The 25,808-nt window shown below is 39.6% G+C and overlaps 1 protein-coding gene across 1 annotated transcript in view; it reads left to right on the top strand.

The window, feature by feature from the left end:
- TTC12 (tetratricopeptide repeat domain 12) overlaps positions 1 to 25,808 on the top strand; it is a 112,056-nt gene that overhangs the window by 30,022 nt on the left and 56,226 nt on the right. The window contains exons 8-10 of the mRNA XM_033918456.1: positions 3,181 to 3,252; positions 4,789 to 4,849; positions 20,105 to 20,293. Coding sequence (XP_033774347.1) covers positions 3,181 to 3,252; positions 4,789 to 4,849; positions 20,105 to 20,293 — 322 coding nt within the window. The remainder of the gene's footprint in view (positions 1 to 3,180; positions 3,253 to 4,788; positions 4,850 to 20,104; positions 20,294 to 25,808) is intronic.

The raw sequence follows: 25,808 nt of genomic DNA, 5'->3' as shown, positions 1-25,808 counted from the left end.
GTATATACAGTATACTTGGGAGGAAAGACGGGAAAGCAGAGATATGATAGAGGCATTTAAATATTTACATGGCATAAATGCGCATGAAGCAAATCTCATTTGAAAGGAAGCTCCAGAATGAAAAGGCATAGGATGAAGTTATGAGGTGATAGGCTCAGGAGTAATCTAAGAAAATACTTTTTTTAAAGAAAGGGTGATAAATGTATGGAATAGTCTCCCAGTATAGGTGGTGGAGACAAAGACTGTGTCTTGAGTTCAAGAAAGCATGAGTCAGGCTCATGGGATTTTTTAAAGACAGGAGGAGATAGTGGATGCTGTGGATGGGCAGACTGGATGTTTCTATGTTTCTGGACTTGCCTGTCTTAAAGCATCAGCACTCAGAGATGATGCACATGAAAGAGTAGTACAGGTGATTCTTTTTAGAAACAAGGTGAAAGAAATTATAGACAGTATCAAGGATGACTGTACCACTCTAGATACTGTGACCGGGCCTGTCCCTGAGTAGATGAGAAACCAGGCTCAGACCACAGGTAGATTTATTAATGCGCCTTTTATATGGCTGGGTGAACAAAAACCCGGAGGACGGATTTCTTAGGAACTGGAACCAGGTTTATTAAAGTTTTCAAAACCCCCCCCCCAAAAAAAAAAAAACATGTTGGAACATACAGCACGTTCTTCACATTTTCCTCCACCAAGCATAACAGGGCTTCAGTCCTTGTGCCCTGCCTGGAGCTTCCCGATCCATAAAATAAAGCAGGTTTAACATCCCAAACCTCCCAACAGAAACAAAGCAAAGGTTTGGCTTTTAAATTCTCCCCCACAAAAAAAAATAGTGTCCAGGGTTAATGCCCGTAGCCAAGCCCAACCGGGGCTAACTTTCAGGAGCTTCTTACCCCTCCAAGTCCTCTAGAGGTAAGGCCACTAAACAGTTCTATCAATTACTTTTCAATTGGGCAGGAGTGCCCTGACCCTGCTTCAAACACTGCTAGTGTCCAGGGCTTCAATTAGCCTGGACCGGATTATTGAGGAAAGAGGCAAGACCTCTCATATCTCATACTCCCCTAAGTCCATGTCTTCCCTGGGCTCACTCTCTCCAGGAATGCTGTTCATTTCCCAGTCCATAGATCCCTAACCCTGGCTGGTTCTCCACCCTGTGTCCTCGGGCTGCTTCTCCCAAACCCTGTCTTGCCTGGGTGTTAGCTCCTTGCCAACCGGTCCTTTCCACCGCCCCTCTCTTGGTGCACCCTCCCGGGGTTTGTACAGCCAGGCAGGGTCGTAACCAGGGCCTTCAATCTCCCACCTGCTGGGCTGTCTCCTGGATAGCAAACGGGGCTGGGGAACAGGAACTCCTTGGAAGCTACACTCCCTGCTGGTGGCTGGCTGATTGTGATTAGCCCCAGCTGAGCTTCCCAACTGATTTCCCCTTGTTGGTATTTGAGGCTTTCTGACCTGCATACCTCGAGTGTTAACCCCACCCCCCTCCTGAGTTGGGTTTAGGTTTCAGAGAAGGAGGAAAGGAGTAATAGGGGGAAGAATTCTGTTCAAGTGCCCTCCCCCTCTGGCTCTTAGGCTGGGTTATGACCGGGTTTTTCTCTTCCCTTCCTGGCTGTGCCGGCTCCATGCCAGGTTTTCTCAGGCCCAGGGCAGGGTGCATGCTGGGTTTCGTAGTTCTTGTGGCTGGGACAGGGGCTTCCCTGTCACAATACTCTTGAAGATGATCACATTGAGCAGCCGAGTTTATGTTCAATCATTTTTATTAATTTCAAATAAATGTCAACACAGTAAACAATACAAGCTTTCAAAACTATCAACAAACCCACCACTTCCCCCTAACCCCCCCCCCCGTTGCAGCCAAGAGTTTATAAAAAGTCATATATATATATATATATAACTCCAAATAAAAGTGCACCTCGAAGAAGCTGTATTCATAAACAAGAATTATTTGCAGAAAAATTCTAAACAGTATCAGTAGTCTCAAGGACAAGATAACTCAAGGGACAAAAGGACAGAAAAAGCAACTCAAACCCAGAGTACTAAGAAAAATACTTTTTGACACTTTCCCCAAACCAAATATACCAGTTGGAGGTCGCATCCAATTTTTTCAGAACAGTTGGGCATCTTCCACCACAGAACTAAACATTATGAAGATAGGTTATTGTCTGGATTTTGTAAGCAAGCCACCAACCAATCAGAGTCGACCTTTTACTGTTCCATCAATTAATTCAGTTACAGGAGACAGATTAACTTCTTTTAGTAGATAAGTGGAAGAAGTACAGCTTTGCCAATGCAACAGGGGTTTCTATTGAAGGTACTTCTGATACAAAAAAAGAAAGGGGGTTTTAAGAGCTATATTAGATGATCTCAGAGCTCTGAACAAATATCTCAGAAAAGAGAAGTTCAAGATGAATACCCTACAGATAATTTTACCACCGCTTAACAAAGATTGTTGGCTTGCCTCATTGGATCTAAAGGATGCATATCTTCAAATCCCAATTTATCCTGCTTACAGAAAATATTTGAGATTTTCTGTGAGATTGTACCACTATCAGTACAAGGTCCTTCCTTTTGACCTCTTGGCAGCCCAAGGGTATTCACCAAATGTGTAGTAGCAGTAGTGGTGCATCTACACAAGATGGAGGAGTGTGTGGCACAGTGGTTGAAGCTACAGCCTCAGCACCCTGGGGTTGTGGGTTCAAACCCCACGCTGCTCCTTGTGATCCTGGGCAAGTCAGTTAATCCTCCATAGCCCCAGGTATGTTAGATAGATTGTGAGCCCACCAGGACAGATAGGGAAAATGCTTGAGTACCTGATTGTAAAACCGCTTAGATAACCTTGATAGGCGGTATATAAAATCCTAATAATAAACTATTGGGTATTTTCATTTTTCGCTATCTAGACAATTGGCTTGTCATGGCATCATCTCCCAACCTAGTCCGTCAGTCACTGAGTGAAACAGTGTGGCTCCTCACTGATCTGGACTTTATCATAAATTATGACAAATATATATCGTTCCCAGTTCAAACAATGGAATTAATTGGAGCTTTAACAATTTCCCCTCTGAATTTATCAAGATTTCTGAGGGACAGAGCGGAGATTATAGCAGGTCTAGTCCACAACCTATCTTTCCTTCAGGTTATATCAGCAAGTGAATATAATCACCAAATTCTTGTTTTACACAGTGCAACGACAAATCCATCAAAGCTTGTGTTCATATGGGAAAAGCCTACTTGGGGCTAAAGGACTACTTCATGGTGAGTTTTTTTTTTTTTGTATAGTCTCTGCATTAAATAGCAGACTCATTGAAATCCATTTCAGGCTAAATACATATGAAATGAAAATATATCATATAAGTGATTAGGCTGCAAGCTGTCTACTCTGGGAATCTATGTGAACCTGAGCCATGTTCCTAGCAGAAGCTCCTAACTATCCCTTTGAGCTTAGCTGAGGAGTTAGAGTAGTTCTTTGAGACTTAAGGAGCTGTAGCTACTCGGGTCAAGGTATAATGTTCCATATGCCTCTTGTTTTTTTCTCCCTTTAAAGTTTCTTCACTAAGGTACATTTTCAGTGCAGAACCTCAACAGTAATGTTTGGGGAGTGATTGGCCTATGGAGGAAATCAGCTCTCATATTAACATGTGGGACAGATCGCTAGTACAATTTAATGATGTAGACAATAACCCAGATGCTACCAACTACATCTTTGTAAGTGTAGTTAACTGTTGTACATAATCTGGCACTTTTGGCATTAATCCAGCACAGAAATAGATGGGCTTACGCTCCTCTGCTAGTAGGTGGAGACTGAGACACTAACTTTTGGCTACAGTACAAGTGAGCTGTGCAGTCCCACTTACAATCAGTCTTTTCTCAGTCTCCAGCAGATGGAGTGGTAAGATTGTGCAGTCTGTTTGTTTTGGGCTTGTTGGATCTGGTTAGGGAATTTTTCTGGTATCTTTTTCTGTCTGGATAGAGCTTGGGGGATCCTTATAGGGGTCCTACCGACCTCGGGAGTGCCACACTTGAAAGGGTTGAGTCCCTCCCCCCATTTCCCCCAACACCCCAGATTTTCTGTATTTAAAGGAGCCTCAACTATACGTCTTGCCACCAATACCGTCACTGACTACAGCTTACAGTGGAGTTTTCTCTAACTTGATACAGTTGACGAGCTGTGAGAAGTTAAAAAAAATAAATAAATAAAGACACAAGAATTAAATGGAGAATGAAGTGGTCCTGAAGCCACCATTTTTGTATGGCGTTGTTGTACGTGGAGTTTTGGGGCATTCAGTATGAGCACTTCAAAAAAGCAGCACAAATGCGTTTTATGTGGGCACCGAGCGGTGGATGTGTCTGGGGGGTGCATGAAATATTCCGACTGCCTCGAGGGGGACCCGGCTTCGAGTGTCAGCACGTCCGGCTCCCCTTTGCGTGTCCACTATCAGGGACTTGGAAGAAAAGTATAATGATGGTCCCGATGCCGTTTCCCTAACGGCTCGTACTTGTAGGAAACATTTAGACATTAAACACTTTTCACATTATCTATCGATAATTTATTAGAATTTAATATAAGATAAGCTATATATTTGATGGACTAAGGAAGTCACATGACAAATGGTCATAGGCATAGCATTGGAACCTGGTTCTCCTTGTATCTTAGGTCTAAACTTTAATCATTTGATCATATTGACAATAAATCATTTTCAGTGTAGGCAACATAGTAACATGATTGATAATTTATCATCTTGATTCTTTACCTGCCCCCCACCTTGCGTCTGCTGCTTGTTTGTTCTGAAGGCTCGACAGTGTTATCAGAAAATTCTAGAGATGGACCCTAAACGAGAAAAGATGATTAAAGGTATGAAGTGTGGCTCATATTTTGTACAATGTAGACTTTTTGCCTTTAAAGATTTTATTTATTAATTGCGGGCCTGATTTAGGTGGGCAGGGATATTGCCCAGACCCACATAAGTTCAAGTGTCTATCAGCAGTCATATTACAAGAGTAATATACCTGAACTACTGAATAAAGCAGAACCCACCAAACCTTCCCTGTATCCTCGGACAAAGATAAGACTCCCTGACCCTCCCTCAGTCTTATTGGGGATTTTTCTGTTGTCTATTGGGGAGGGGGTGGTTGCTTCTTCTCAGTTTGGTACAGGATGCAAAATGGTACTAGTTAATCCCTAGCCATAGTCTTGTGATTCTACTGCTAGGGTTCATACTACCAATAAGGTCATTTTGATCATTATCCCAGGACAAGCAGGCAGCATATTCTTGACTGATGGGTGACGGCACCGACGGAGCCCCGGTACGGACAATTTTAGAGTGATTGCACTCTAAGAACTTTAGAAAGTTCTAGCTCGGCCGCACTGCGCACGCGCGAGTGCCTTCCCGCCCGACAGAGGCGCGCGGTCCCTCAGTTTCTTAGTTTCCGCGGAGCTAAGAAGATGCGTTTTTTTCAACGGCTGTTGAAACTTTTTTTCTATTGCCTTCCCGCTCGCGTAAACTTTTTGCCTTTTGGCCTTATTTCGTTTCTTTTTTTCTTTTGTAAAAAAAAAAATATATATATATTTTTTCTTTTCTTAATTTGATTTTCCCCGGCGGGGCCTTCTGCCACCATCGAAGCCTCGGCCTTCGATTTGGCGGAAGCCGTTTTTCCTTTCATGCCCCCTCAACCGGGTTTTAAAAAGTGCCAGCGGTGTGCTAGGCCTATATCTCTCACGGACCCACACAACTGGTGTTTACAGTGTTTGGGTCCTGAGCATCAGGCCTCTACTTGCACCCGCTGTGCTACTCTAAAAAAACGGACATTAAAAAATCGCCAGATACAGCAGCGATTACTGTTCGGTACCGAGATGTCCGACCCCGTTCCTTCGACTCGGGCTTCGGCACCGATTCAGTCGGCACCCTCGTCTTCGACGCCGCGTGATTCCACACCGGCGTCTCAACAGTCAGGTAAGCCGGCTAAGAAGCCTTCCCCGCTGGAACGTCTTCCGGCCTCGAGTGCAGTGAGTCCAATCCTGCCGCCTGTAAGACGCCAGCGGAAGCGCTCCGCCCCTATAGAGGTGAGTCCCTCGACATCGGGCTCCTCATCTCCGAGGCGTCGAGCGGCACCGCAGGTACCGCAGAAGAAAAAAGCGGTACCGGCGCCATCCCTCGATGACCGCATTACGGCCATCCTTCAGGTGCAGCTTAAGGAGCAATTAGAAAGACTCCTTCCTGCTATCATGACACCGAACCTTCCGGTGCCGGCCCGCACCGAGCTATCGGTACCGGTTGTGGAACAACCCGTATCGATACCGATTGTGGAACCCGTATTACCCGCTTCCACTGTTTCGGTACCGCTTCACCTAACCTCATCGGTATCGATGCCAGTTCTTGCACCGGAGCCGAGAGCTCACCATCAATCGGTACAGACTTCGGCACCGGTGCGACCGATAACATCCCCTGACTCGGTATCGATGAGGTCGGGTAAGTCGGTGCGCAAAACCCGACACATTCAAACGTCGACACCGGAGTCTCAGGACCATGCTTCCCATGTCAGGGATCCTGATCTGTGGGGGGACTCAGAGGAACCCTTTCTTTCTGAAGGCGAATGTTCCTCAGAGGAGGAGGATTCGGCTGTCCCTGACCCATCCTCCAAACAGGTCACTTCCTCTTTCTCCTGTTTTTTGAAAGAGATGTGTGAATCCTTGTCCATTCCTTTGGAGGCTGAATCCAAAAAGTCTAAAGCTTTTTTGGATGCCCTTGATTTTGACCAGCCTCCAAAGGAATTTTTGAAACTTCCCCTTCATGACATCTTGAGGGAAACTTTCTATAAGAATTTAGAGACTCCTTTAACTGTCCCAGGGGCCCCACGTAAACTGGATTCTCTATATAAAGTAATTCCCATTCCTGGATTCGACAAACCTCAACTTCCACACGAATCCTTATTTGTCGAATCCACCCTTAAAAAGACTTCAGGAGCCAGTGTATATGCATCTGTCCCTCCTGGCAGAGAAGGAAGGGCCATGGATAAATTTGGTAAGAGGCTCTACCAAAATGCTATGTTAGCAAATAGGGCTAGTAATTATGCTTTTCATTTCTCTTTTTATTTAAAGCATCTCCTTACCACCATGGCTTCTTTCGAAAAGTATCTTCCTTCACGAAAGCATCAACCTTTTCATACCTGCTTGTCGTCTCTTTTCCAACTACGTAAGTTTATGGTTAGATCCATATATGACACCTTTGAACTTACATCCAGAGCGACAGCAATGTCGGTGGCTATGCGCCGTTTGGCCTGGCTTCGGGTATCCGAGCTTGATGTTAACCATCAAGATCGGTTAGCCAACGCCCCGTGCCTAGGGGATGAGCTCTTTGGGGATTCCATGGACTCAACCACACAAAAGCTCTCGGCTCATGAGACGCGCTGGGATACCCTGCTTAAAAATAAAAAGAAGCCTCCTCCGCCAAAACCATATAGGCAGCAGTCGGCCTATCAACGCCGCTTCACAGCTCGTCCATTGACTACCACGGCTCAGCAACCCAGGCGTCAGAGGCAACAACAACGTCAGCCTCCCAGACAGCAGCAGCAACAACAATCTGTGAAACAACAACCTCAGCAGAAGTCACAGCCCTTTTGACTTCATTCTCCACAGTATAGCCAGTATCCCTATTCCTGCTCTCCTGCCTCAGCCTATAGGAGGTCGACTTTCTCTGTTCCTCAGCCGGTGGGAAGTAATCACGTCGGACCAATGGGTCCTCAACATCATCCGCCCTTGCTACTCTCTCAACTTTCAGACTCTTCCACCTCAAAGCCTGCCAAAAGAGTCTGCTTTGAACAGTCCTCAATCGGCCCTCCTTATTCAGGAGGTCCAATCCCTCCTCCTTCTGAACGCTATAGAAGAAGTTCCTCTGGATCAAAAGGGGCAGGGATTCTACTCCCGTTATTTTCTAGTCCCCAAAAAAACAGGAGATCTCAGACCCATCCTAGATCTTCGCGATCTCAACAAACATCTGGTAAAAGAAAAATTCAAGATGCTTTCTTTAGCCATCCTTTATCCCCTTCTAAATCAAAACGACTGGCTATGCTCCCTCGATCTCAAAGAGGCTTACACTCACATACCGATCAATGTAACCTCAAGACCATATCTCCGATTCATGATCAATCATTGTCATTACCAATACAAGGTACTGCCCTTCGGTCTAGCCTCATCTCCAAGGGTATTCACCAAATGTCTCATTGTGGTAGCGGCATTTCTACGCTCTCACCACCTTCATGTATTCCCTTACCTGGACGACTGGTTGATCAAAGCCACATCCGCTCAAGCAGTTCTCCTGGCCACCAACCAAACCATCCACTTTCTACAAATTCTGGGGTTCGAGATCAATCTACCCAAATCTCATATCATCCCCACTCAAAGACTTCAATTCATTGGAGCAATCCTAGATACACTCCAAATGAGAGCTTTCCTACCATCCAATCGTCTTCAGACCCTTCAGTCTCTATGTCAGAAGGTGCTTTCACTACCTTCCATTTCAGCCAGACAGATGATGGTACTCTTGGGGCACATGGCATCCACAGTTCATGTCACACCTCACGCACGTCTTCACCTGCGCACTCCTCAATGGACCCTTGCTACTCAGTGGTCCCAAGCGTCGGATCCTTGCTCACGACACATATCTGTGACATTATCTCTTCGTCAGTCTCTTCAATGGTGGTTGGTATCCTCAAATCTATCCAGAGGTCTTCTGTTCCATCAGCCTCCTCATCAACTAGTCATCACCACCGACGCCTCTCTGTATGCATGGGGAGCTCACTTGAACGAGTTCCAGACTCAAGGTTTTTGGACAGCCCAGGAAAAGAAGCATCAAATCAATTTCCTGGAACTCAGAGCGATGTTTTACGCCCTCAAGGCCTTCCAACATCTTCTCTTTCCTCAGGTCCTTCTGTTGTGCACAGACAATCAGGTTGCGATGTACTACATCAACAAACAGGGTGGGACAGGCTCTCGCCTTTTATGCCGGGAAGCCCAGAAGATCTGGACTTGGGCCATAGATCACCATCTCTTCCTGAAAGCTATATACATTCAGGGAAAACAGAATTCCTTAGCGGACAAACTCAGCAGAATTCTCCAACCTCACGAGTGGACACTCGATCCTGTAACTCTGCAGTCTATCTTCACTCAATGGGGCACCCCTCAGATAGACCTCTTTGCAGCTCCTCACAATCATCAGCTGCCCCTATTCTGCTCCAGACTTTACTCTCCGCACCGTCTAGCAGCAGATGCTTTTCTCCTCGACTGGTCGAATCTGTTCCTGTACGCCTTCCCTCCTCTGCCTCTCATGTTGAGAACCTTGTTCAAGCTCAAGAGGGAACGAGCCACCATGATTCTGATTGCTCCACGGTGGCCCAGGCAACATTGGTTCTCCCTTCTACTTCAACTCAGTTCCAGGGAACCTTTTCTTCTTCCTCTGTTTCCATCTCTGCTTACGCAACAGCAGGAAACCCTTCTACATCCCAACCTCCAGTCTCTACACCTGACAGCTTGGTATCTCTCGGGCTGACTTCGACTGATGCTCTTTTGTCGCAGCCCGTTCGTTCCATTCTGGATGCCTCCAGGAAACCAGCCACTCTGCAATGTTACCATCAAAAGTGGACGAGATTTTCTTCCTGGTGTCTTCTTCATCATCTTGATCCCACTTCCCTGGCAGTGGAGACGTTGTTGGATTATTTACTTTCTTTGTCCGACTCTGGCCTTAAGTCCTCTTCCATCAGAGTCCACCTCAGTGCCATTGCAGCTTTTCATGAGCCAGTCCATGGTAAACTTCTTTCAGCTCATCCCCTGGTATCCAGGTTCATGCGTGGGCTTTTCAATGTGAAACCACCTCTTAAAGCCCCTCCTGTTATCTGGGATCTCAATGTGGTTCTTTCCGCCTTGATGAAGCCTCCATTTGAACCCTTGGCTACAGCTTCTTTCAAGTTCCTCACTTGGAAAGTGCTTTTCCTTATTGCTCTTACCTCTGCCAGGAGGGTCAGTGAGCTTCATGCACTGGTCGCAGATCCACCTTTTACGGTTTTTCACCATGACAAGGTGGTTTTGCGTACACATCCAAAGTTTCTCCCTAAGGTTGTCTCTGAATTCCATCTCAACCAATCCATTGTTCTACCTGTTTTCTTTCCAAAACCTCATTCTCATTCTGGGGAACAAGCTCTGCATACTTTGGATTGTAAACGAGCTCTAGCTTACTATCTAGAGCGTACGAAACCCCACAGATCAGTTCCTCAACTTTTTCTGTCCTTTGATCCAAATAAATTGGGACGTCCTGTTTCTAAACGTACGTTGTCTAATTGGCTGGCAGCGTGCATTTCATTCTGTTATGCTCAGTCCGGGCTGACACTGGAAGGTTCTGTCACGGCCCATAGAGTCAGAGCTATGGCAGCATCTGTTGCTTTCCTCCGTTCCACTCCTATTGAGGAAATCTGCAAGGCTGGTACTTGGTCCTCAGTTCACACTTTTACATCTCATTATTGTCTGGATGCATTCTCCAGACGGGATGGACACTTCGGCCAATCTGTTTTGCAAAATTTGTTTTCATAATGGCCAACCTTCCCTCCATCCCTCTTTTTGTTAGCTTGGAGGTCACCCATCAGTTAAGAATATGCTGCCTGCTTGTCCTGGGATAAAGCACAGTTACTTACCGTAACAGGTGTTATCCAGGGACAGCAGGCAGATATTCTTGCGTCCCACCCACCTCCCCGGGTTGGCTTCTTAGCTGGCTTATACTAACTGAGGGACCGCGCGCCTCTGTCGGGCGGGAAGGCACTCGCGCGTGCGCGGTGCGGCCGAGCTAGAACTTTCTAAAGTTCTTAGAGTGCAATCACTCTAAAATTGTCCGTACCGGGGCTCCGTCGGTGCCGTCACCCATCAGTCAAGAATATCTGCCTGCTGTCCCTGGATAACACCTGTTACGGTAAGTAACTGTGCTTTTTGGGAAGGAGCTTCAGGATTTGATTCTGATTTCTGCTGGGTTCAGAGAGGGAATTGATACTCTTGTAGGGGATCATTTGGGGAGTAGTGATAATCATGTCAGTGAGGAGGTCTGAGTTTGTTAGGGGGTGGAGGCAGTATCGATGATGTAAAGATCAAAAATTATTTTTTTTTTTAAATTTCTTTATTGATATTTTGAACTTGACAATGTATACATTTGAAAAATCGAAAAAAAAACACAACAACTATATGAAAATACACTATTAACATCAGAAATATTACAATAAAAATTTTAAAACCCTTCTTAACCTATAACAGTAATGATATTATATTATACTCATCAATATTATAGAATATTATGAAATTTATACCTCTAAATAAATAATACACCCCCCCACCCCCCCCCCCCACCCACCCTGGATGTGCAAAGGAATCTAACATAAAGAAAAAGGAATCACTTTAATTATAATGTGACAAAATTAGTTAATGGACCCCAAATCCCCTTAAAGGATTTAACAAACCCTAAACGCTCTGCCATAATCTTTTCATATTTATATGTTGCACATAAAGTTGCCCACCAAAAACTAAAATTAATCCTATCATGATTTTTCCAATTAGATGTGATCATTTGAACCCCTATTCCTGATAAGATCATGAAAAGGCGACTATTATTTCTATCCAAAGTGGGTTTATCATGCAGAATCGTTCCAAAAATTATTGCTTCATATGTCAAAGGAATAGAGGATTGAAGAATATTATTAATTTGTCCCCAAATCGACTTCCAAAAGCCAAGTATCAATGGACAAAAAAATAAAAGATGATCCAAAGTCCCAATATCAATATGACAATGCCAACATCTATTAGATTTAGAACTATCTACTTTATTCAACCTAACTGGAGTCCAAAAAATTCTATGTAATAAAAACAACCATGTTTGTCTCATAGATGCTGACATTGTACATCTTAATCTCCAAGTCCAGATTCGTGGTCAACAAGAAACAGAAATATGCTGTTTTAACTCGATACTCCAAATATCTCTAAGACTATTTTTTGGTTTTTTATTTAAAAATCCAGAAATCAATTTATACCACTGGGCAGCCTGATGTCCTATGGTAAATCTGTTTGGTAGCAAAGGATTTGCAAGCTAAAATAAGTTTTCAAATTTTTCCATTCAGGGAACCCCATCTGAATAACCTGCTTCAACTGCAAGCATCTATATTGTTGACTGTTTGAAATACCAAATGAATGCTGCAGTTGTGAAAACTCAAGCAGATTACCATTAGAAATAAGATCATCTAATGTCCTAATATTTGCCTGCATCCAATTCTTCCAAGCGATTCCAGCACCGCCTATTTGAATCTTGGAGTATAACCATAAGGACTGTAAAGTAGATTTCATTATTGGTACCTCTGTTAATTTATCAATAAATTTAATAGTTTTCCAAGTATACAATAAAATTATATTGTCCTTAGCATATTTATGAAATCTGATACTTAATACATGTGGAAGTCTCATAGGGGACACCAAATTCCGTTCCAAATATAACCAATCTAGTTGATGATCAATAAGCTCAGGGAGGATCCAATACATACCTTGACGCAATATATAGGCTTGATGGTACCTATAAAAGTTTGGAAAATTTACCCCACCCTCCACAATTGATTTTTGCAACGATACTAAAGCAATTCTTGGTTTTTTCCCAAGCCAAACAAATTTTGTCAAAATATTATTTAATTTTTTGTAAAAGGACTCTTGAAAATAAACTGGTAACATACTCATTTGGTAACAAACTATAGGCAAAATCATCATCTTTACTGTTTGCACTCTCCCCCACCAAGAAATATGCAAAGGATTCCATTGCTCACACAATTCTGTAACTTTTAGTAATAAGGATTTTTCATTTACCTTCATTGTTTCTTCCAATGTACTTTTTATCCAAATTCCTAAATATTTTATTCCATCTTTCTTCCAACTAAACTGAAACGAATCAAATAAGCCTTTTATACAATGTACATTTAGTGGAAGAATTTCTGATTTATTCCAATTTATTTTATAACCTGAAAATTTTCCAAATTTATCAATCAAATCCAATAAATGTGGAATGGTTGACTCCGGATTTCTCAAATGAATCAAAATATCATCTGCATAAGCAGAAATTTTATATTCCCGACCTGCATAAGGAATACCTTCTATCTCCTTTGATTGTTGAATAGCTAAAAGTAGAGGTTCCAAAACAATATCAAATAACAAAGGAGATAATGGAAAACCCTGTCTAACTCCCCTTTCTAAAAAGAACCTTTCTGAAAAAGTATTATTTATATATAATCTAGGAGATGGGGAGCTATACAGGGATTGAATCATTTGTATAAATCGAGAACCAATACCAAACCAATCCATTGCTTGATACATAAAAGTCCATTCTACCCGATCAAATGCTTTCTCTGCATCTAAAGAAACAGAGAAAGCCGGATCTTTCATATCCTTTGTTAAATGTAAAATATGAAAAGCTAATCTGGTGTTATTTGAAGAATGTCTTTGAGCAACAAAACCTGTTTGATGCATACCAATAATATAAGGGAGAGCATTATTCAAACGCAAAGCCAATATTTTAGCTAACAATTTCCCATCAACATTAATCAAAGAAATAGGCCTATAGTTTGAAACCAACATGGGATCTCTGTTTGGCTTAGGCAAAACTATTGTTAAAGCTTCTGCCATAGTACCTGTAATACAACCTTTATTTAGTTGAAACTGATATAATTTGAAAAGATGGGGTAACAAAATAGTTTGAAAAGAGTTAAAAAATTCTACCGTATATCCATCACTTCCTGGAGCGGATCCAACTCTAAGGGACTTTAAAGCCCTCTGAATTTCTTTTTGTGTTATAGGTGCTTCGAGATTTTCTTTCATATGATCAGGAACTTTAGGGCCATTAATCAACTTTAAAAATTCAAAACCATCTTTCTCTTTATTAAAATAATGCTCAGAAGAATACAAGCTTTCATAAAATTTCAAAAATTGTTGTAAAATATTTTTAATTTGAGAATGAATTATTCCATTATCATCTGAAATAGCCATTATATTAGCTTTCCTTTTTTTTGCTTTTAAATAGTTAGCTAGTAATCTTCCCGCCTTATTTGAGGTTCCATAATACAATGCCTTATAGGACACAAACTCCTTTCTAGCCAATTGTGATGATATCTCATTGTATCTAAATTTTACTTTTAGCAAATTCTGATAAATACTTTGTTCCCATTTTTCCTTTAATTTAATTTCCAATTTTCTAATATTTTGTTCTAAAATTAAAAAATCTTGTTGTTTTCTAACATATGCTGAGTACGAAACTATGTGTCCTCTCAAGGTAGCTTTAAAGGCATCCCATAAAATTTCCTGAGACATTTCTTCTGATTCATTAAACTGAAAAAATTCACTTATTTTTAACTTAAAATTTTCTATAAAATTGGAATCTGCTAGCAATGTATTATTAAACCTCCAAACAGGTCTATTATTTTCTTGTTCATCTATCTCAAAATCAATCCAAATACCCCCATGATCTGAAAGTATAATTGAATCTATATTCGCCTTCTTAACCTTCTGTACTAAATTATCTGAAACGAAAAAATAATCAATTCTAGAAAATGATTTGTGAACATGGGAATAAAATGAAAATTCCTGATCATTGAAATGAAAAATCCTCCAAATATCTTTTAAACCACAAGAATTTATCAAATTATCTAATCCTAAAGATTTTAAAATTTTACTAGGCTTTTTATCTAAAATAGGGTCCATTACTGCATTAAAGTCCCCTGCCAAAATTAAATTGGAGGAAGATGATGGTAAAATTATTTGTTGAAGGTTTTTAAAAAAAACTCAGATTGATTCAAATTAGGTGCATAGATATTGAACAGTATCAAGGTATCTTTCCCTGAGCTCATTTTTACTTGGACCCATCTTCCGAAAGGATCCATAGATAACATAGTAAAAGTAGCCATACATTTTTTATGTATCAAGATAGCCACACCAGCTTTTTTGCCTACAGCAGGGGCAAAAAAACACTGTTTAACCCAACCCCCTTCCAGCTTACTTGATTCTAATGCAGATAAATGAGTTTCTTGCAGGAAATAAATATCTGCCCCCTGTCTTTTAAGAAAAGATAAGGCTTTCTTTTTCTTTATAGGGTGATTGAGTCCATTAACATTCAACGAATACATTTTAAAATACATTTATATTTATTTTAAGGAACCAAAGAAAATGACCTGAAAAGATTTTAATTCTTATATATAAATTATCCCAATTACACATCCAATTACCCTCCCTTAAAACCCCTATATACCCTCCCACACCCATCCCCCATAACAAATATAAGTGAATGACAACACACATAAAGACCAGGAAATCGAAAGAAATCCCCAACCAGCAAACTATCAATTCATACTATAATAAAATCTTAAAATAATGAATTAAATTAAAATCATTACTTAAAATTACCATAAAATGAAATCTTGAAAATAATAAATTATATTATATAACTAATATCATTTTTCATTATAGACATTAAAACTTATTATATAAAATTTCCAACTTATCCAAACAAAACAAAAATCACAAAAATTAATAAATACCAAATATAAAAAACTAAATGAATAAATAAATTAATGTTTATGATTAATAGATACCCAATAAAATATTAGATTAATAAATATTGAAATATAAAATGTTAAAATTAATATATTAAATTATATAATTTATATTATCTAAAATTAGAGACAGTAGAAATTATTATATAAAATTATCATCCTATTCAACCAAAACGTAACAAATTTAGAAAAATTAATAAATATTAAAAATGAAGACTAAATGATTAAATAAAATGATTATTACTAGATATCCAGAATATAAATGAACATTAAAATAATAAAAATTCCAAATCTTCCCAACCTTTAAAATTCATATCCATTCATTCCCTCATTATAAATTTTATAATAAAATAAAAACCTAAAATCAGCAAACAAAGAACATATAAGAATACATTTATATAAATACTAAATACGTGTCACACTAGAAGAAAATCATATCTAAAGATAAAAGTAATCCATTTCTCAACTTATAAAAGATTCAAATCATCTTTACTAAACACTAATGTTACAGCTAGAGGATAAAAAAAATAAAATAAAAATAAAACTCATATCTCTATATTATTTATGTTATTATGGAAGTATCTGCCATAATATTAAAAAAGATATATAAATTATAATTAATAAATCAAATAAACATCTATCATCTGTTAATCCATAACATCAGAAAAAATAGAATTAGATTTCAAAAAATTGATGACCAGAACAAAATTTCCAGGACAAGCTTGTCAAATCAATATTAGGTTTCATAAGAAGTTGCAAAACCACAGAACCAGTCGACCTCAAAGACTTGTTATATCCCCAGGAAATTAATAGAACTTTGTAAAAAGTTTTTCATCAGGACTCTTCCTTTGAATGTTAAAATGCCTTGTTATATCCCCAGGAAAGTCAGTCTTGTTAAAACCACAGGAAAGACAACAGAAAAAATGCTCAAAAAATTAATAGAACTTTGTAAAAAAAGTCTTTCTTCAGGACTCTTCCTTTGAATGTTAAAATGCTTCAATGAAATTACAATTCAGGCAAATTAAAAGTCTCGTATTATATGATGAAGTTGTAATAGCAGTTAAAACATTTCTGCTACAAACTAGTTTGGATTGAACTAGTTTGGATTCAAACAAATTGAAGAAGTTAGTAACAAATCATAGCAGTTTTTGTTTAAATCTTGGATAGTATCTTATTCCATACGATTTTCACAGCCTTCAATATATTGTTGAAGTTTAACAGGATCATCATATTTTATGGTATGATTATCATGAGTTACCCTCATGTAAGCAGGATAAAAGAGACCATATCTTGCCCCTAATTGCTGTAATTGGGGTCTCAATAATAAAAACTGTTTTCTTTTTTCAGCTGTTTTTGGGGCAAAATCAGGAAGAAACATAAGAGCTGAATTTTTATATTCTATTTTCTTTTTTTCTTTGGCAAGCCGCAAAATTTCAATTGCATGCTGAAATCTGAGAAGTTTTAATATTATAGGTCTTGGTCTAGGCTGCCCATTTAACTGCCTCACAGGAATTCTGTGTGCACGTTCTATTTCAAACGGAAACTTCGTTGAAATTGAAAATAAATTTGGCAGCAAATTTTCTAAAAAAAGTGACACAGTCTTTTCCTTCCGATCCTTCAGCCATCCCAAGGATCCTAACATTACATCTACGAGAGTAATTCTCATAAGCTTCCATACGTTTTTGCAGGTCCTTAAGCTCAGCGTGATCTTTTTTGCACTGCCTCTGGTCCACTTCCATTTTCTCAATGCGGGACTCTAACTGATCCACCCTTCGATTAGATATCTCCAGCTGCTTAGTAACAGTAGAAATCTCCTCTCTCATAGCTGCCATATTTTCTGTGTTATCTTTTAACATTGATTTAATCACCCGAAGTTCCTCCAGAATATCCACCGATACAGGATCTGCACTCTCTTTCGGTAAGGGAACTTGAGCAGCTATTACCGACTCAGGCTTCAATCTCTTTGCTTTAACTCCGGTAGAAAAATAATTTTCTAGTTTTGCTTGTTTTAATGAAGCCATTTCAGCACTTTCTTTAATTTTTTTAAAAAAATAAACTAATAATATATTCAAAAATAACTGCTGAGTATGAGGAGCTCTTCAATCAGCCAGCCATTCTATTGCACTGACATTCCAGAACTCAAAAAAAAGCTGCATTTATGGAGTTTTGGGGAGAGCCATTATAGTATTTTACAAAAGGCTCTGCATAGAAACATAGAAACATAGAATATGACGGCAGAAGAGGGACGGCGGCCCAACAAGTCTGCCCACTCAAGAACCCTCCCTCCCTGGTGTACCCATCTTTTATGTATAACTCTGTAGCACCCCCACCTGTTTGTCCCATCGACTTTTGAAGTCGAGTACGCTACTAGCCTCGACCACCTGTCGTGGAAGTTTATTCCATCGATCAATCACCCATTCGGTGAAGAAGTATTTCCTGGTGCCACCATGAAATCTTCTCCCCCTTAAGTTTTAGCGGATGCCCTCTTGTTGCCGTGAGATCCATAAGAAAAAATAATTCTTCCTCCACTTCAATGTGACCCATGATGTATTTGAATGTTTCTATCATGTCCCCTCTTTCTCTGCGCTCCTCGAGAGAATATAGGTGCAGTCTGGTCAGACGTTCTTCATATGTGATGTATATCTTATAACAAAATGCTAATAAAATTGATTGAACTAAAAAAAAAAAAAAAAAAAGTCCTGAGACCATCCTAGTGGCCATTTTCTGGATCGACTCCATTCTCTTCACATCTTTTTGATAATGTGGCCTCCAAAACTGGACACAGTACTCCAGGTGAGATCTCACCATGGATCTGTATGATGGTAGTATGACTTCAGGCTTTCGGCTGATAAAGCTCCTTTTGATGCAACCCAGCATTTGTCTAGCCTTTGCTGAAGCTTTTTCCACCTGATTGGCAGCTTTCATATCTTCTCGGATGAGAACTCCCAAGTCCCTTTCTGCAGTGGTTCTCACTAAGTTTTCACCGTTCAAGGTGTATGTTCTGCATGGGTTTCTGCTCCCAAGGTGCATTACTTTATATTTTAGGGCATTAAAGTTTAGTTGCCAAGTACTGGACCATTGTTCCAACAAAAGCAGGTCCTTCTCCATAGTGCTGGCCCCGGTTGCTCTGCCCACAATGTTGCATAGTTTAGCATCATCAGCAAATAATGTAATTTTGCCTCGAAGTCCCCGAGTTAGATCCCTAATAAAGATATTAAATAGCATCGGGCCCAAGACCGAGCCCTGTGGCACTCCGCTGGTCACCTTTGACGTTTTTGAGGGTATACCATTCACCATTACTCTTTGAAGTCTGCCGCTAAGCCAGTCTTGTACCCATGCTGTCAGTGTTTTTCCTAGTCCTAACGAGTTCATCTTGTTCAATAACCTACGGTGTGGAACACTATCAAAAACCTTGCTAAAGTCTAAATACACGATATCCAGGGACTCGCCCTCATCCAGTTTTTTCATTACCCAGTCAAAGAAGCTTATCAGGTTGGATTGACAAGACCTTCCCTTTGTAAAGCCATGCTGGTGGGGATCCCTTAATCTTTCATCATCTAGAAATGGGTCCAATCTGTTCTTGATCAACTTCTCCATGAGTTTACTCACTATTGATGTGAGACTCACCGGTCTATAATTTTCAGCTTCTGACCTGCATCCCTTTTTGTGGAGTGGATAACATTGGCAGTTTTCCAGTCCAGGAGAACTTTTCCCTCACTTAGGGAAAGATTGAAGAGCACAGCTAACGGCTCTGCCAGGACATCCCTCAGTTCTTGAAGTACTCTAGGATGTAGATCATCTGGGCCCATAGCTTTGTTTACCTTTAATTTTGATAATTCTTAGTAGGCTTCGCTCTCAGTAAACTCCATGTCTCGGAATGGGACCTCCAAATTCCTCTTTGAGGACCAGATCCTGGTGCTTCGCAGGTGAAGACTGAACAAAAGTAGTTGTTGGGTATTTCTGCCTTGTCTGCTTCCGAGCCTGTAAAGGCAGAAATACTCAACAACTACTTCTGTTCAGTCTTCAATTGATCCTTTTGTAAAATACCACTTGAAATGAACACATCCTGACCAGGATATATCAATTCCCATTACCTTTGCTTTTTAAAATATGTAGCAGAGGTTGCGAGGCTTTGTGCTTCCTCCTCTGCACAATCCATCTGGTCTGTTTATTGATTTTATAAGCTCCCTGATGCGTGGATTCTGAAATCCCCGGCTGTAGTGTGTAACGTTTGGTTTACTTCCCTTCCTCTCTGGTACATATTGATATGTAAACTGTAGTATGAAAGCTCAGCAATCATAATCCAGCATGTACTTTTAAGGAAGAGTGGAATAGCCATACCTGGTTAGCATACTAGGATAGCTATGCATGGATAACTTGAGTGAATAGTGGTGCATGGGTGACATACTGGGATAGGCATCTGCTTTCATAATGCTATCAGACATCAGCTACACCTGCTTACTGAGTCAGGATAGTAGTGCACAGATTTTTTTTTTTTTTTCAGACTATATTAATCAAGTGGATAGTCAAGAAAGGAAAGCCACACAGGAGCAGAAGGCAGAGGAGGAGTTTAATTCTGGCAAGGAGACAGCGGTGTCAGTGAAGATATTGCTGGAGCAACTGAGTAGACCTGACCAGACACCACTATCCTACATATGTGGGATTAGGCTATTGTCCCACATTATGACTGACTGTAAGTATTCACAGCTGGGGCACATTTCATCTTGTCACCCATGGCCACCATATGCTGGAAAATTCACTTAATAGCGATAAGGATATATTGTGCCAACAGCAACTTAACTGGTTATGCCAATATTCAGCACTAACCGGTTAAGTATTTAGTGGCTAAAGATAGGCTTGCTATTTATGTGACCTATTTTAGCTGTTAAACATAGCCAGTTTGCCACTGAATATTTGCATCTAGCCAGCTATATTTATTTATTTAAAAATGTATATACCGTCTAAAAAACTAAACAGTTAGTAAATCTGGTTAGCAGCTAGCTGCTAATATTCAGTGGGAGATAGCCAGTTATCTCCCATTGAATATCCACAGATAGGCACCAACATGCTAATTAACTAGCCAGGAGCTGTTCATAACTTCCCCCGTTAGAGTCCTATGGGCAAGATGTACAATACTGCAGACAGAGAGGTGAAAGAAAAGGGTAGTCAGTCAAAGACCTGGGAAGAATTGTGCAAACAACCAGCTTTCACTTTAGGAAGTGACATTTGTCCCGCAGAGGGTAAGAATGATGTGTAAAATCAGAACACACTAGTTACCCTGAGGGATTGGATTTATTATGCAATTTGATATACTGCTTGTACATGAGTATTAAGCAGTTTACAATACTAATACATTAGAAATTAGGGTTACATTTTCTTTTTGTTTTATAATTCTTTATTCATTTTCGTATGTTACAACAAGTGTATCAAATAAACTCATATAAAACTTAAAGATACACACTTGATTAACTCACATATTAGCATCAAATTTAACATTTCATTAGAAAATTAGTATTCTATAATGTTAAAATATTATGTAAGAAATCTAAATTTATATCATTCTTATTGAATATAATAATCCCCCATCCCTCCCTCCCTCCCAATTCAATAATACATAAAATCATCTTTATTGTGAATTAATTCAAATATTGATATCTTATGTAATAATCAGAAATAAAATCCCACCCCTTTCCCCTCTAATCAAATATCTTATCATGGGAAAAGTTAATCATTCATTACAAAAATCAGTTAACGGTCCCCAGACTTTCTGAAATTTACTCACATAACCTTTTTGCGTTGCAATGGTGAGTTCCATTTTGTATATATGACATACAGAATTCCACCAGAAATTGTAATTTAACCTGTCATATTTTTTCCAATCATTACAACATTTTCTTTCTAAGTCCCAGTGGGCTCACAATCTAATTAAATGATAAGATGGGAAGATTTTAAAGAACGTACAAGTGTATATGGTATTAGGAAACAATTCAGATAAAGAGGTGTGCCAGAAGAGAATATACAATGTGTCGGCAATAATATTTTAAAGTTTATCCTATCGGTATCAGTAATTGACAGCTAACCGAATGGTAACTATCAGTATTTGCTGTTAAGCAGAACAATAATCTTAGCTATACATTCTGGTGGAATTCGTTGTGCCACATTTACAAAATGGAAAGAATAATTGCTTTGCAGAAAGGGAATTATAATAATTTTAAAAAGATCTGGGGGCCATTGGCAAATTATTGTAATGATTAGACATCATTTTCCACTGACAGTATATTTATACATAGGGGGAGGGGGATGGTATAAAGTTCTACTTAAAGGTTAATCAATAGATAACAATACAATATTTATATGATATTTTTGATTGAAATATTTGAGGGAAGGATGGGTGGGGAGGGAATAAATTTATGTATTTACGATGACAGTAGAAAGAAATTCAAGTGATGTGTAAAAGTTTTAAATGATGTAATATTGTGTACTTGTTGTAAGATGAAAAAATGAATAAAGAATTTGGAAAAAAAAAAGAACTTTTAGTATTGTATTTTTCAAGAGTTGAAGGTGACATGTGTTTGGGGTCTGCATTGTTGGCTTTAGCGCCAGACCTCTGAATATCGGGGTCTGTCTTTGTACCCTTGAAGTGAGATCACAGAACTCCTCTCTAGTAACCTCTTGTTAGCAAATGATTTAATCCTCTGGATGTGATGACAAGCCTAGTGCCATCCTGTCCTCTTATATCTTGTTTAACTGTATGATCAACTTGCTTTGAGTTTAGCCATCCATCGATTTACCCATTGGACCTTGTACCACCCATCTTGTCCCCATTTAATAACTGCACTTGGTCTCTTGGCTATAGATAAGCTGTATTGTAGAAAAGCATTAGCGTCATTTCTATGTTTTTGAATGCTCTGATGTGTAATTAGTTTTTTTTTAATTTATTTAATTTAATTAAATTTATTTATTCAATTTTCTATACCATTCTCCCAGGAAAGCTCAGAACGGTTTACATGAGTTTATTCAGGTACTCAAGCATTATGCTGACATTGTATTATATCTCTTATTTCAATTTCAGTACCGTTATAAGTATATTTTTGAAAGTGTTTCATGGTAGAGCTATTATTAAGCTTCAATTTCCTGATTTTGAATTTACCTCACTCATTGTATTTGTTTATATTTGGTGTTTTTAGTACCGTTATGCCGTTAACAAAACTGTAAGCTTTATGTTGAATTGCACTTGCTGTACACCACCTTGGGTGAACCTCTTCATAAAGGCGATTAATAAATCCAAATAAATAAGTGATGAATTACTGTAATCCAATCTACTACTACTATTTAACACTTCTATAGTGCTGAAGGGCGTTAAATAGAAAGTCTCTGCGCAGAAGAACTTACAGTATAACTTGGACAGGCAGACATGACAGAGAGGTTGGGGATGCAGAACTCAAGGAGGAGAATTAGGAGTTGAAAGCAATCTCAAAGAGGTGAGCTTTTAACTTGGACTTGAACACTGTCAGAGAAGGAACCTGCCAAAAGGATTCAGGCAGTTTGTTTGTTCTAGGCATAAGGCGCAGCAAGACAGAAAGGATGGAGTCTGAAGTTGGCAGAGGAAAAGAAGGGGACAGATAGGAGGGACTTACCAGTTGAGTGGAGCTCACGGGTTGGGGGGAGGGGGAGGGGGACATAGAGGGAGAGAAGAGAAGAGAGATAATGAAGGGCAGCTGAGTGAATGCATTTGTAGGACAGTAAGAGGAGTTTGAATTGTATTGTATCTTTTAACAATAAGGGTGTGAAACTATGAATTAAGGTTTACAAGGCAAACCCCAAGGTAGACTTGGGCCCAGATTCACTAAAGGTATGACGGGATATAAATAAAGCTATTATTATTAAGATAACGATTCAATCGCTGTTGGCCAATTCCTGGCGGATTTTAAAACAGCGATTGATTCACTATCTTTTTTGCTTGCAAATAATCTGATCGGACACAAGCCCTATAGCGATCACACAGATTGCTGTAAGAGTGATTGAAACTGAAACACATGCATAGAGTATCCTTGTTGGTTATTGATGCCCTTTACTACATAGTTAGTGGGCAGGGTTTATTTACGCACGTCATTGGAGGGCGTCAAATGTGCTGCCCGCAAAGCGTTATTGTTGTAAAAAATGCAATACAGTGGTACTTTAGAATCCGAACTTAATCCGTTCCAGAACCCCATTCGAATTCCAAAACATTCGAGTTCCAAGACAATTTTTCCCATTGAAAATAATAGAAACTGGATTAATCCGATCTCTTCAGAGGTTTTGGAGCAAGCTGTTGATGCTGTGGCCGGTACTGGTGAAGGAGTTCTTCGAGGGTTTGGAAGGAGGAATCGCTGCGGCTTTGGACAGTGCTTTCAGCTGTGCGGCTTCTTGGGCTGTGAATCACGGAGCAAACAATGTGACCCCATGACGTCATATACATGTGACAAGCGAGCTCTAAAGAAAAGGGGAGGGGTGGCTGCAGTTTACTTTGCTGGCCCTACTACTTGGACATTTTAAAAAAGAAATTATTTGTGACCGACGCAATGAATTATTTTTTTTGTGTAGCCAGACTATGGACATTTATTGAACAGAACACACTTTAAACCTGCAGGTAAAAACCGTGGGCTCGCAATGCGCATTTTACTGAATATAAAACAGGAATGAATTCTTACACACGAATAAATTCTTATGCATATGTAAAGTTATTTTACATTTTTATTTTTTTTTTATAAATCTTTATTCATTTTTAAATCAAATCAACAAATGCACAAAAATATATCATAAAGTAATTCCAATACAGCACTGTAATATCTAACACATAAAAACTAATAGTGTAAGATCCCCACCAACCCACCCTTCATCACATTCTCAACAAAATAGAATATACTATTTTATACAACATATTATAACATATCTTATTGAGTTACACACCAAATCCACCTTCCCCCTTGAGTGTGCTAAATAGAACTAAGAAAAAAAAGAAAAGGAAAAGAAAAGAATTGATGCCTATTCATCACAATATTTTTCCAATGGCCCCCATATCTTTGCAAAGTTATTATATGTCCATTTTTGTACCGCTATTGCTCTTTCCATCTTAAAAATATGGCATAACGAATTCCACCAGAATGTATAATTAAGATTCTTGTAATTTTTCCAATTATTGGTTATATGTTGAATTGCAATCCCTGTCATAATTAATAAAAGTTTATTATTATGTGATGATATTTGACTCTTCTTCCTCATAGTAATTCCAAATAAAACAGTATCATAGGAAAGCGCAACATGGTTTTCCAATAAAGAGTTTACTTGAGTCCAGATTGAATTCCAAAATAACTTGATGAAGGGACAGTAATAAAGTAGATGATCTAATGTCCCTGGTTCCAGATTACAGTGCCAGCATTTATTGGACTTAGAGCTATCTAATTTTTGTAAACGAACAGGGGTACAAAACACTCTATGCAACAAAAAGAACCAAGTTTGCCTCATAGATGCTGACACTGTAGATCTCATTCTCCAAGACCAAATTTGTGGCCATTGAGATGCAGAAATCTGATGCTTAATCTCAATGTTCCAAATGTCTCTAAGACCACATTTTGGTTTTTTATTCAAGTATCCAGATAATGAGGGGCGTGGCTTGGACGCGAATGATGACGGTTGGGTGAAGAAAAAGCTCCGTATAAACAAGCAGATATTTCAGATAAAATTACAAAAAAAAAATTTTTTTCGTTCTTGATGGTAAAATAAATTAAAGTCTACCTCCTTAATTGAGTCGGAGAGATGTTTTAAAAGGTGAGAATCGGAGATAAAGGTGCCGTTTTTGTTTCCTGGGAGGCGAGGTGTGGAGGGCTGAATCCGTCTCAGTGGCTCTTTAGTATTGCCAAAGAGGCTAATCCGGGACGCCGTAGCCCCGAAGAGGCTCCCTTTCCCCTCTTTGGCATGGTCAAATTTCAGTAGCGTAAAGCGCCAGAGAAAAAGTTTCCCGAAGGTGGGGTTTTGAAGGCGGTTGCTCAGTGCACCACGACCGCGGCCATCTTGGATCGGAAAAAAAAATTGACAAAGTCTGAGACTGCCGGTGAGCTGCCTAGCGACAGGGATAAAAGCTTTTTGAAATACCTGATGCCTGTCATATTAGGGAAATAAGCTGTTTTGAAATATCTGTCCTCTGCTGGAGATGAAGCAAGGTCTGCAGT

The sequence above is a fragment of the Geotrypetes seraphini genome, chromosome 13 (assembly GCF_902459505.1).
Source record: "Geotrypetes seraphini chromosome 13, aGeoSer1.1, whole genome shotgun sequence".
NCBI classification, from domain to species: Eukaryota; Metazoa; Chordata; class Amphibia; order Gymnophiona; family Dermophiidae; genus Geotrypetes; species Geotrypetes seraphini.
Note: the sequence above shows the minus strand (reverse complement) of the source record. Positions and strands in the feature narration are given on the sequence as shown.